Source organism: Aplysia californica, unplaced genomic scaffold, assembly GCF_000002075.1.
Source record: "Aplysia californica isolate F4 #8 unplaced genomic scaffold, AplCal3.0 scaffold00470, whole genome shotgun sequence".
Taxonomy (NCBI): Eukaryota; Metazoa; Mollusca; class Gastropoda; order Aplysiida; family Aplysiidae; genus Aplysia; species Aplysia californica.
The window spans coordinates 285,559-299,476 of record NW_004797740.1 but is presented as its reverse complement, the minus strand read 5'-3'; the positions used below and the strand labels follow the sequence as shown (position 1 = coordinate 299,476).

The following is a 13,918-nucleotide window of genomic DNA, read 5'->3' as shown; positions in this document are numbered from 1 at the left end:
AGAGAGAGAGAGAGAGAGAGAGAGAGAGAGAGATGGAGCGAACAGGGCATACCTCTCGAGTCGCATTTACATCACATACACAGGGATACAACTGTCGGAAGCTTTTTGTTACACCCTCCGACTACCCGAAAATGCCATGAAGATTTAAAGCACAGGGCTTTGTTGCCATAGAAACTAGTGACATTTTGATTTTGTCTAGAGGGCGGGCTGCTCCGACCCACCTCGGCTGCAATGGACTCGTAGTAAACATTTCTTTACAGGGGAAAAGTAAAAAACGGACCTACACAATACTTTGCATGAAGCAAAAAGTCAAATAGCTTGACCACTATACCATTTAATGAGGCAGAGAGGATAAAAGGGCTGCGGATGAGGCGCTGTGCGTAAGCTAGCGAGGTGTGTGTACACCTGCACGTTGTTTTAGGTTGTACGAGCGCGGTTGTTTTCCCTTGAACGGGCGGCGGGTGTTGTGACGCTGTTGGTTTGCTACCCCCCCCCCCCCCTTTTTTTTTCTTCTTCATGGCAGTTAAGTGACAGTCAGTCGACCTGACCTCACGACTGGAATTGTGAAATACACGGAGGCGGTATACGGTTTCAGTGAGGCGATTTGCCAGAGGCAACGGGTAGTGTGCATGTTGATGAGCTCCAGTGTGATTGCCAATAATGATGTCCCCGAGTCGCGCAAGTCTATACCATTAGCCTACAGATCACTAATTTTCGCGAGGGAAGCAACTAGATAAATACTGACAAGTTCAATATGCAAAAAACAAAGAAAGAACAAACAAACAAACAAAAATACAGAAGCACACTGGGCGTACACCAGAACGCCCATCAACCCCCCACGTCTACACTTAAAACTAAGTGTGCTTCATAACCCGACAATAACACCTGTTGCCCACACGGCCTTGGCTAAACCAACGGCGATAACAAACGATGTAAGTCTAGGACAGCGACGAACGCCAAGTATGTGCAAAAATGTCTACACTTACCATTAGTTTGCTCACGCGGTAACGGTTACTCTGTCCTGTTAACAATAGACCGTTCTTGTTTATTGACTGGGGGGCGCACCGCGACGTCCCATTGCCTCTATTCTACCTCTTTGTCGAGCTAGAAGCCGGTGGAACTTCTTCGTCCCCGTGACGAGATGACCGTTATCGTGCCATAATATTTGTGTGTGATTTGCAATCCTGAACTAAGCTTCGAAGTATCTTTACAATGCCAAATCGGTCGCGGGAGGAGGGGGGCGTTCTGCTTCACCTTTCTTTATGAAATGTTGCTATTACCTCCATCTGTCCTTGGTATGAAAAAGTAAACGTAATTGGTGTGCTTGGGAAAAGAGAAGCACACAGACCGACAGACATGATAACAGCCAATTAGTGCAGGGAAATACAAAGACAGACAGAACAAAATAGAGAGATAACAACGGCGCAGGAACCTCAATTCTTTTCTGAGATTGAGTAAATAACAGTACATCGACGCAATAACGGCCATTTTGCGCTGAGAAGAGTAAGACAAACAGACAGAAACAACAGAGGGAAAGTAAATAGGCAGGTCATACAAATAGCGCTCTCTAACCACCTGCTCTTTTATTTCTGTATCTACTTTCTGTTGACTTGTAGTCTAACCACACAGCTGTTCATTTCTTGCAGTAGAAGGCCATCATAAAGCTCAAAACAAACAATCCAAAGTCAAGGATACCCCAGCCGGATGATTGATCCGTGGCCACCTACAACACTAGACGAAGACAGCGCCAAACATCTAGGGGTCCCACCTGGCAACTAAACGACACTACTGATTTCTTTCATGTAAAAAGACGGCCACAATAAAAGCTCCACTCATCTGGAAATAATGTATACATTACACTTTGAGCAGCAGGTGCAGACGCCCCCGAAGTCTATGTTCAATGGCGGTGCATGCTGCTCATGATGATATATCGCTTCTGAGTTTTAGTAGGTGTTACAAGAGAGTAACAAACCAAAAAAGGAGGGAAGATAAGACGATAGATGTTTGATAGGAAAGAAGAAGCAAACCACGCCAGAGCACCCGCCAACCACCCACATCGCTTCTGACACATGCACAAACCACACAACTTTTAATAAAAATACATAGTTACATCTGTAGGGCGGTCACTTCAAAAAGCGGACACCCTGACTTCCGTAACACAACACGAAAACGCGTGAATCAATTGGAAGCTACGATCAAACTTACATTTTAAAAAATGAATGCCCTTATCAATATAAGTAAGCAATTACGGAATCATGATTGTACAATCTGTGCAATTTAACTTTCAATTCTCCAGCGGCTGTCAGCATAACATATGCGCCGGACGAATAGCACGTCAAAACATTGTCTTGCAACTATTGTTACAACAGGGTTTCGTTTGTAACCCTGCTACTCGCGTGTGACACCCATAGCGGATTGTACACGTGTCCTCCTGAATCATAATACTTCACGTCTGTATTGTGACAAGAGTCGCTCACAACCACAGACTGGAGAGCTTCACAAGATCATTCTTAGTTCTATCATCCACAACCCCCCCCCCCTTCTTTTTCAACAAAAAAAAAAAAAAACCCAACACCCCCCAAACCCCACACTTTAAAAAAACGGTTTGCTGTACCTTCGCTGCAAGGGAGGATATATTTACATTTCCAGTCCGTAAACGCCGCCATCAATGAAAGTCCCAGAGGGGCAGGTAATCTCTGATCTCCCTTGGCCACGGCCGAAGTCGCGGTCGATTTTATGACTTTTACCCTCGGACGGGTTGTGTTGTGTGCGTGGGTATGTTGAATGTGTCAGAAAGAAGGGGACGTTAGCCGATGCTGCTTGTGACAAAGACGAGCCGTCATCTTCCTTTCCTTCCACCCTTTCGGCTACAGCTAACGAAAAACCCAAAATTGTGGGAAGTAACTGAACAGAAGCGCATTGCAAGGAAATTATAAGCTCTCAATCAATACACACAAAAAAGAAGCACCACCAGGAAAAGAGACAAGCTTCGGGGCGAAGGACACTCCCCCCCTCCCTAACTTACTAAACGCAATAGTGGCCACGAGGTGCAACGTTGAAGAAAACATATAGGGGAACCCCCCCCCCCAAAAAAAAAAAACCAAAAAAAAAACCCGTTAGGCACGGACTGCCTGATCAACGCAAACGCCCACATAAAAAAGAACAGAGTCAACATGTGTAACAGTCATTGCAAGTTGCTCAAACAGACGGAAGTACAAGGTGGAGGTCCACTTATGAAAATAACTGCAAGCTTAATTACGCATGACTAATACATTTGTATAACTAGTGACACGTCCTTTGGAGCAAGGGTTTTAAGGGATATAACCCAAGAAACACAGTCTTCGTCCATGAGGGTCACTTCCCCTTAACGATTGCATGCAACTTGGTGATCGACAGCAACTGTTACAACACACAGAATAAGTCTTGATTTTTAGATTTTCTTCCTTTCTGAAGCTTGTCTGATATTATATAAGCACATCTAAACTTGTAGGAGAATAAAACAAAGAAAAGGAACCTGGACTTCAGAAAGTAAGAATATCACAAGGACAGGGCTTCATCGCGGGTGAGTATAAAATATTAAAAGTACCATGTAGTTGTTTTTTTCCCCAAAGAAATAGTGACAAAAGCACACATGATCCATGTCAAAAGTCTTTAAAACTGGTCTGAAGAAAGCATACACCATCTTGCTATATGCTTTAACTGGCTGTAAGATGAACATTTTTTACAGGCCAAACTAAAAGACATTAAAATGCCATGTTTACCCAGATTTTATTTTAAACAGATCTTGTTACATTAATTCCTTTAACGCATGACAACAAAACTTTTTTAAAAATTCAAATTAATGTCATGCTCCAAAACACAAACATGGAACACGTATTTCTTCTATAAACAAAAAATGACTGAGAATCTCTTCTGTATCCACCCCCCCCCCCCCCCCCCCCCCACCCCAGTAATGAAAAGGTCAATGGAGGTATGATACACACTATTCCAACAAAAAACACGAACCATTTTTCCAATTAATCTTCATAAAAATTAGGACAAAACTAACACAAGACCTTGGACACAGAAAATGACTTAATTGCCCACCGACTGTATTTCTAATTTTCCACTGTGTACCTGCCATTTCCGTCATGTATTTCTTTAGAAATCACTGACAAAACTTGCGTAAGAATAAATGATAGATTATCCATTCTCTTACTACACAGATAATATATATATTATAGCGAGATCATGCAATATTGCAAATAAACCTGTTTTTTCATGCTATTTCTCAGTTGCATACGACGGAAACAACTAAAGAAAAAGAAGAAAAAAAGAGACAACATAAATGGAAATCTGATTCGGCTCTCCAACAGGCCAAAAAAAATAATTAATAAATAAACAAAATAAAATCAGAGGGTATCAATTCCATCAAAGTACTTAGAAGGCTGGAGTTTAAACATAAATACTGCAGTTACCTACTTTTCTTCCCCCTTGTAAGTGTTTTACGGCGCTCGCAACTGCATCAGGTCAAATGAGGGTGCAAGACACCCTTAATATTTTCAGTTGATAAAAAATTTTGAATTGTGCCATGGTGGCGGCCAAAGCTACCCTTATCGATTTTAGACCACCAAGGGATCTTTAATGTGCGCAACTTGCACATGGGACCTCCGAGATTTTTCTCCCCTGTCCGAGAAGGCTAGATGTAGATCTTTCCTACCAGAGGATTAAAGGTGTGGCTGAAAGACAGAAGTAAGAAGGGGCCAAGGAGTAGCAGTAGAAAGGCTGCAGAAAGAGTCAGGAACCCAGAGAAGGGGCAAAGGAGGTGGAGGCAGAAAGGGGAGACGAAAACAGACAATTTTTAAAAAGAAAATTTTTTCACCGCTACCCGGATTCGAACCTGGGACCTTTTGTTTTGTTTTAGTAAGTGTTTTATGGCACTTGCAACACAATAAGGTCATATAAGTGCCGAAGATTAGAAGTGTTACAAGAGCGTAACAAACACAAAAAAGAAGGAGGGGAAATAAGGACGATAGATATTTGAGAGGAAAGAAGAAGCAGCAGACCTTTGAATGAGAGGTGAACACCTTAACTTCAAGGACACAAGAGCCTCCAGTAACCTACTTAAGCTTACCAAATGCAGGAACAAAACAAGAAAAAAAAAAACCAAAGAGGAATAAAAAAGGAAAACAAAACGAAGAAGAAAAACAGCAACAATTTCGTTAGTGTAGAATCAACCATGCAAATTTACTAGATGCTCAGCTCGACAGTGACTCAAGAAATTACTTTGAGACCCAAAGGAGTATTTACCAAAATAGGATTTCCAGGACGCCCCAAGAACCTTTTAAGAGATAAAATAATCTACAATAATAACCATGGTTCTGCTTGTAGTGAAAAATAATTAAACTTCAGAGACAGAAAATTGGGACTTTTATGATTTGGAGGTACAGCTTTCGCCTCACATTCAAAAGATCTTGAGTTCGAAACCTGACAGCAACGAAAGTATTTTAATGTCTAAAATTTTCTTCTTTCACCTTCTTTCCTGACCTCTAGTCATGTTCTATCAACTTCTCTATTTTCATTCTCCCCAAGCCCCTTGTTCCTTTACCCCCGTTTCTGCTGCTACTCCTGGCCCATTCTTACTGCTGTCTTTCAGTCAAATCCCTGATCTTAGGGTAGCCTTCTTGACCTTGGATAAGATTGAAAAACCTCTGAGGTCCAATGGGCAAGTTGCTCACATGAAAGATCCCTTGGTGGTCTTAATCGATAAGCTGCCACTGCTACCCGGGCTTAGTTCAAAATGAATTCCTATCAAAATTTAAAATACTCCAGTCAGTACAAAAACTGAGCACCTTTGAAATTAGAATCATGCAGCTACCTGAAGCCAATGAGCCCTAATTAGGAGGAAAAACAGTCACATACCTAAGAATCAGTTGCACTGCAGGTTGAAGAACCAGCAGTCAACTACCTCTGAGAACGAGCAGGGGACCACAAAGAAGGAAAAGAAGACATGATCGGACAAGCAAATCTAAAAACGAAACAAAAATTGAACTCACCAACTGATATGGAAGCTGTTGCTGCCTTGACCTCTTTATTGCGAGTGCCTACAGGGGCAGCAGCCGCCGCTGGAGTCGGGTCAGTTTCACCATGAAATCCAACAGCTGTTGGGTTGGCAGCACTGTTGGTTTTTTTCCACGGATTGACCACAGGAAGAGGGGCTTCAACATAATCTTCCCCAAACATTTTCGTCTTGGCCTTTTGGTCAGCCGGAGGATTCTTTCCACTATTACCGCCATTAGAATCAGTCTTCTGTTTTTCAACCTTAGTCTTTTCTGGCTTTGGTTTGTCTACTTTTTGGCCATTTCCACCTTTTGGTGCTTTGGCAACATTCGCTGGCTTACCACTTGAAGTGCTTGTGATGTTTACAGAACTTGCACTTTTCTCAGCGCTCACAGGCGGTGGATCTGAAATAAGAGCCAGTACAATGTTAAACAAAAGTACACAATACCGTCATGGAAACCTTTCACAAGATGATACTACCCCAAAACTCAAAAGAAATTCTATTATTCGCCCCCCCCCCCCCTCCCCAGATGAAGCTAAGAGGAGAGGGGGGTTGCTCCTACCAGAGGAGCTTGTATTTTTTGCATCAAAATAGTGGCAAGAAGTACACATATTTGAAAACGTCAACCCACACAAGTCAGGTTCTTCCAATATAATAGAAATGAATTTTTTCCTCCACGGAACAAAAGAAAAAAAAAAGACAACATCCAAGCAGAATATGAATCAACAGCAACGTGGTTTCTTTCACACTGCCTGAAAGAATCCAAAATTTACAAGAATAGCAATTACAATAGTCAAGTAAATCACAACCACACTTAAGACTGACCTTCAGAATTTGATTGCCCTTGAGTTTTATCAGCACTCAGACTTGCACTTCTTTTTGCCCAAGCATTAGTAGGTGGAGGTGGAGCATCAACATATTTCTTAGCTGCAACATCCTCCTTTCCACCAGATTTTTCTTCAACTGTATTGACCTTTTCAGTCAAAGCAATGTTCTTCACACCATCTTGTGGCATTTCTGTTTTCACAGGGACATTATTGTTAGGTGCAGATCGACCCGATGCCTGGCCACTCTTAACAGCAGCCGTTGCGGCCATCCCTTCAGTGTGAACCAGATAACTGCGCGTCTCAGTCTTTTCAGCAAACTAAACAGGAACAATTCTGAAAAACAAATGAAAGGTCGTTACCATCTCATTTCATAAAATATTGTGAGTCAATAATTAGCTTCTCGCAAATCTGTTACCAGCATACTCCAGTTTTAACAACAAAAATAAAATTAGGACTCCTTAATTGGTCGCCTTTAAGTTTAAGGACAAGCGGGCAAACCCAGATTTCGGGGGTTTCCAGAAACCTTGACCTACACCAAAAGAGGGCACAGCCCTACCTATAGGATAAGTTTGGTTTCATTGGAGCGTACATATTCGTATGGTTATAAAGAAAACTATTTTAAAGAAACTGAACAAGGGTCCAAAAAACTTTATCTTCAATTTTCTCAAAACAGTATTTTACAGGATAGTGCTTAAAAGCGATCAATTCAGGGGTTCCCACTCATCAAGAATTAAAAAATTCCAGGCTTTCTTCCGGTTTTCTCCTGGATTTTGTAACCATTTTTTTTCACTTATGTTTTTTTTAAAATAAGAAGACAGCTACAAAGAAAAAAAAGATGAGCAAAAGCAATGCAAGATAAAAAATCTTAACATGGCTATGAATAGTCCCTTTTCCTGGGATGTCAAGGACAGGGTTAGGGTAAAAGGATATGTGTAAAGGCGTGATAAAAAAAAGCCTCAGCAGGCTCATCATTGTCTAGTTAAGAAAAAAAGAGGCATTGGGTGGGGGGTACTTATTGGCTGTTGGTTTGACTCTTGCAAAAACAAGAGAAACAGATGGGACACGTCATTGAAGCCTTTGATCTTTACTGTACATCAATACACAACATGCAATACAGGCAGCTGATTGTTTCAAGTTTCAAACTCGATGCTGTTTTGTTAATTTCTCTCATTGGCCTTCACTTACAACCCAAAGGCGCAAAAATTTGTAAACACCTTGTCAAACGAATGTTGGCCTTACTCCTAGCTTTTTGAGAGGACAAAGTGGTACTGACTTACTGAGCCACCATAAGGGCTCTGCACCATAAACAGCTGCACTTGACCGAATGACACAGACTTTTGGAATCTGCCCGTTTTCCTAACACACGCTGCCGGGAAGGTGGGAATGGGTTGAGGTGCTTAAAAGGAAAGACTTTAGACTAAAGTGAGTTTTTGAGCATAAGATGGCGACGGGTCCATCCATGAGTAAACTAACGCCAATTTGAATTAGCCTATATTTGAAGACTTTTCTTGAAAACAATCCAATTGGGAAAAGGGTTGCAAATTATTCAGACCAAATGGGCGAAGGCATTAACACTATCCACCCGAACCAGGACACAGGTGCAGTACATGCTATATCACACCGTCGCCGATCGGCGTTCTGTGGGGAAAAGGACAGCTACTTACAGTCGGCATTCGGCGTTGGGGGAAAAGTATTAAATCTCGTTAACTAGTTTAATAATTAAAATTAAGCAATTCATTTTTGGTTTTTTTTTATGTTCTTCCTTTTTCTTTTGCCTCTCTTTTCCCCTTCTTGAACATTTGAAGTTTGGAGCCAAAAAAGAGCCACAGAGAGCAAAATTAAATTCGTTGGGATTTTCATAACTAGTGACCACTCCAGCCTACGCAATAAAGAACGGACTTTAGAGTGGGTTGTGTAAAAGATAAGGTTTAGCATTTGGTTGGGCAAGAAAGAAAGTATAACTGACTTTGTGTTTTCTTGTGTTCTCTTGCCTTCCTTTGTCTTTTTTTTTCAGTAGAGGTTTTACGGCACTCGTAAAAGCATAAGGTCATATGAGCGCCAAGGGGTGGATGTCAACAGAGAAGTCCTTACAGGGAATCAGATTACTCTGCTCATCTCTCTAGCTTCATCAGCACAAAGTCTACTTCGACTATCAAGGCACCCTAGAAATAGCGGGTCACAAGAGTGTGGCAAACATTTTTTTAAAGTAGAGGAAAATGACGATAGTAAAGATTAGGAAAGAAAAAGCAGCAAAGTACCCTATTGTAGTTACAGTAGTTCAGGCACAGTTATGAGCATGACATTGTTAAAAATCCTACCACTACAAGTCAAGCTGTTTCTTGCCATTGTCAGTGTTACGGCTCTCGTCAAAGAGAATCACATAGAAGGAGCTTTTTTGTACACATCTTAGGATAGCTGACTACATCACTGGGGCAATCCCAATTAATGTTCCAAGGTAGCCACGTTTTGTGCAACTACACTAAAATCTCAGCTATTTTTCAGCCTGAAAACATCTCATGAATGAGAAACTTGGAATACAAGTCTTGCACAACACGCGCTATGCAGAAAGCTCTCGTTGCAGTCAAAATTCTAAATGCTAATGCTAAAATTTGCTACCAAGTTCAGTTTTTTTCCCCTGGTGTTGCCTTTAAACCCCCCCCACCTGAGTGTATCTTTTTTTTTTTATTAATAATCCCGCCACCCCGGAGTCCTATACTTCGCAACGCTCAGACTTAAAATCAGGGTTGGTGATTTTTTTGATAAAAATTTTAAAAATCGATTTTTTAAATTTATATCAGATTTTTTTTATTTAAATCGGATTTTTTTTTTTTTTTTAATGTGGACACAGTTTGGGATTTTTGGTGGCTAAAAGTATGTTCTTTTAGTGCAAAATGCATTGTCTTTATTTTAACTAATGATTAATTTAAGTAACTGCAATTTTAGAAAGCCGTAATCTGCTATATCAGTGAATTATGGCTACAGACAAAAATGAAGAAAATGTCAGTCTAAAAGGAAGGGGTGGGGGGGGGGGGTTAATTATGCATAGATAAACTTGCATTTTATTTTTATTACAGTGTGTGTGTGTGTGAGCACGCGCTTGTGTTTGTCTAAAAAGAAAAAGAAAATGCAAATTTCAATTATGAAAAAAAAAGTAAATTGAATACTGTATTATTTTACTACTTACAGTGACAGGGGGGAAAAGCAGACTTTTAAGCAATTTTAGTCTACTAAACCTTATATCTGTTTTATAAAAGCCAAGGAAAGGAATTCTGAATGTTTAAAGATGTAAAAACAGAAAACATTTTTTAAAGTGATTTAAATCACTGAGTTTTATTTTTAAAATCAAGTTGATTTAAATTTTTAAAAATCAACTGATTTAAATCGACCCGATTTAAATCAACCCAACCCTGGTTTTCAATTATGAAAAAAAAGTAAATTGAGAACTGTATTATTTTACAGACTTTTAAGCATGATTATATTAGTCTACTAAACCTTATATCCGTTTAAAATAAAACCAAGGAAAGGAATTCTGAAAGTTTAAATATGTAAAAACTGAATACATTTTTTTGAAAAGTTATTTAAATCACTGATTTTTATTTTTAAAATCAACTGATTTAAATCAACCCAGCTCTGATTTCAATTATGGAAAAAAAAGTAAATTGAATACTGTATTATTTTACAGTGAAAGGGGGGAAATCAGACTTTTAAGCATGATTATATTAGTCTACTAAACCTTATATCTGTTTTATGAAACCAAGGAAAGGAATTCTGAATGTTGAAATGTGTAAAAACCGAATAAAAATAATTTTTTTAAAAAGTGATTTAAATCACTGATTTTTTTTTTTAATCAAGTTGATTAAATCAACTGATTTAAATCAACCCAACCCTGCTTAAAATGAACTTTAGTGACCCTAACATTCGCGGTACTCACTCGACGTCCTATCATCATGTGTGTGACATGCAAAAACGCGCATGTTCAGTGACCAGTCACGACGGCTAGCACGACAAGACGCTTGTATAACTTTCTTTTCTTTTTACACATGTGACAAATATTGATTTATTTTCATAGCGACTCAGCCTTTGTAATGCACAAACTGCATGTTACAACAATGTTGTGTTATCAGACTTTTATCGGCAAATTTCAGGGTGGTGGTGAAAGCGAAAGTAGATCTAGATTTTCCCGATCGAGCCTCTGCCGCCATAGCCGCCTGTTCGCATGAAACGTACTCTCAGACCGGGAAAAGCTGAATGATCGCGACCGACTAAATGAACTTAGGGACGCTATCGGGTTTGGTTTTCAAATATTCTAAACCTTTTATGTATTTTCCCGGGTCTTTCCCGAGGCAACTTAAGATTTCCTCAAATTTCCTTTTATTGTCGACGTTTATCCAACCATTTCCGTCGGAACAAAATATTTCCGACAAAAATCCGACTTATCCGACCTAAACAAAAATTTTCGACCAATTTCTACTGTGAATTAGAACAAGAAATGTCCCCCCTAAAGACACTTCAGTCAGTGGCACCCCCCCGGGATTCATTTGTCTCTTCACCTGTAATGTATATTATCAAATCAGGGACATGTTAACATCTGAAAATGTATATAATATGATTAGAAAAATCTGCAGGCAACGAGACTGTGATTCGAACCTCTGTCAGTGAGAGAAGCAAACATGATTAAATCTAGTAATCCAAAAGCGTACCACTGTTGACAGAAGTTGGTCAAAAAAATTCTCAAGAACCAACTTGAGTTAAGTGGGAGTGTATGATCTTTCAAAATTACAAAAATGCAATCATTTTTTACCTCGAAAGAGTTTGTAGCGGTTCCTTCGCAAAATTACGAAAGCTGATGCGATCTGCTTAAAAAAACAAAATAAACAAAAGTAAATTTCTGAGTCGAGTCTACCTCATTTGCATAAAAGGGATGACTTCCGTTGTTTGAGTTGCCAATGTGGACAAGCGCGGTTTTCTCCGCACTTGTCTACCTTTTTTTTTTCGTGCGCCCGTGTCGCGGTAACGGATGAAGAGAAAAATTATATAAACAACCATTTCATTTCGCACATGTTTTGAATGGAAGAAAAAAAGGAAGTAAAAAGAACCTAGAAAAAGCATTCCATGGCAACCAATCGCGACCTCAGTGCTTTCTTGTATTATCTCCCTACCCTACCCCTAACGGTAACACTAACCCCTTACAGTAACACTGCCCCCTACCGCCCTATACCCTTTACCCTACCCCTCACCCCAACTCGTAAATTTCTATTCTAACCTGTTTCATAGTGGTCGCTCGTTACTGCTATATATGTGTATTTAAAGCAGAACTAATCTAGATGAAAATTTGGCTAGAAACTGAAAGAAAACCTGGCAAACCTGCGCTCCCAAAGAACGAAAGTAGATTAAGTCTGTAGGGTCAACAATGGCTGCGCCTTGACTGAGAACTAGATCTAGATCAAGATCTAATCCCTGGCTCAGATCTTCAAAACTTTGAAACGGGCCTAAAAATGCGCAACTTACAGTAATTTTGTCATGACCAGGTAGTATAACAGTAGCTTTCGGTCTTTCATCTTGATTTTGATGGCCATTCAATGCATTGAGTATAATCTAAATCAATAGCGGTTGCTTGTTACGGAAGTCCTCCCTGAAATTCTGCGGGCCAGACGTGATCCAAAAGAACCAGATTTCTGGGATTTGGCTCCAAACTGACAACCCAAGAAGCAAGTTCATTCTGGTAACCTCAGCCCTAATATCCCTCTAGGGCCTAAGGTCATTTCCAGTAAGGGTGAGAATAGCGAGACATGGATTATTTTCACCCCGGGTGAGATTAACCACTTGCTTTAGACTAAAAATACAAGTAAATCTCTACTCATGATATACAGGCAAAATAAATCTCCCATTAATTAGATCTATATCTAGAATGTAGAAACCTAGATCTGGAGATCTAGATCTAAGAAATCTAGATTAGATTCTATTATTTGTTTCATAGAATTGAAGGTAAATTTTTAGGAAGTGATTATTCACACCGGGTGTGCGCATAATATTTCATTTTATTCACACCGCGTATGCGCGTAAGAATTATTGCGAATAAGAAATAATTTTATTCGCACAGGGCCGAACCTACGTTGATTTTGGACCTCGTTTGTCCACCCGGGTATCCCACCTTTTGGCAAAGGCTTTAAATGTTAAAACAACTGGACACTAGATCTAGATTATATCTAGATCTAGTGCTAGTATAACTTGTTTCAGATTTAGGGTTAAAGTAAGCATGCACTCATCTCTCTCTCTCTCTAGCGCAAGGAAAACAGAAAAACAAACGAAAAAAAGAGAGATTTGAGTAATTATCATTGACACAATACACAACATGAATTCCAATTTGAGTTGGGGGGGTTTTTTGTATCGCATTGCTTGCACAATTAGAATTAGATCTAGATTTCTAGATCTATCCCATGATCGTTGTCCCTACGCGAAAAAGGATGAAAAAAGAAAAAATGAGGAAATGCTAGACTAGATCTAGATAATTTCCATCCTTCTTTTGAAGCGCCCTGTGCCAATAATATTTTGTACTATTCACACACCCTGTGAGCCCTGTGCGAATATAGATCTAATTTCATAGTATTCACACACCCTGTGCGAATATAATTCCATAGTATTCACACACCCTGTGCGAATAACATTTCTAGTATTCACACAGTATTCATACACCCTGTGCGAATAAAATTTTCACAATATTCACAGTATTCACACACCCTGTGCGAATAAAATTGCATAGTATTTGCACACCCTGTGCGAATACAATTCCATAGTATTCACACACCCTGTGCGAATAACTACAGCCAAATTTTTACTTTCACTCCCGCACACAGATGCACTGCTTCAGGGGTCAAACTGCAGTACAAGTACTGTTTGCTGCAGATCACAAATAAAGCCAATAAAACTGTCGTAAATCAATTATTTTCAAGAAAATTTCAAATCTAACTGTAAAATATCAAATTATTGGTTAAAACTGTAACTCCCAAGATTTTATTTTACCTCAGGGGGCCAGGCCCCCCTTGAACCCCCC

At 39.8% G+C, this 13,918-nt stretch overlaps 1 protein-coding gene across 7 annotated transcripts in view; it reads right to left on the bottom strand.

The window, feature by feature from the left end:
* LOC101850900 (la-related protein 1B) overlaps positions 1–13,918 on the bottom strand; it is a 75,991-nt gene that overhangs the window by 60,792 nt on the left and 1,281 nt on the right. For all 7 annotated transcript variants that reach the window (XM_005105416.2, XM_035971604.1, XM_035971606.1 and 4 more), the window contains exons 2-3: positions 6,866–7,200; positions 6,036–6,443 (exon numbers count right to left, since the gene is read on the bottom strand). In XM_005105416.2, coding sequence (XP_005105473.1) covers positions 6,036–6,443; positions 6,866–7,136 — 679 coding nt within the window. In that variant the 5' untranslated portion in view covers positions 7,137–7,200. The remainder of the gene's footprint in view (positions 1–6,035; positions 6,444–6,865; positions 7,201–13,918) is intronic.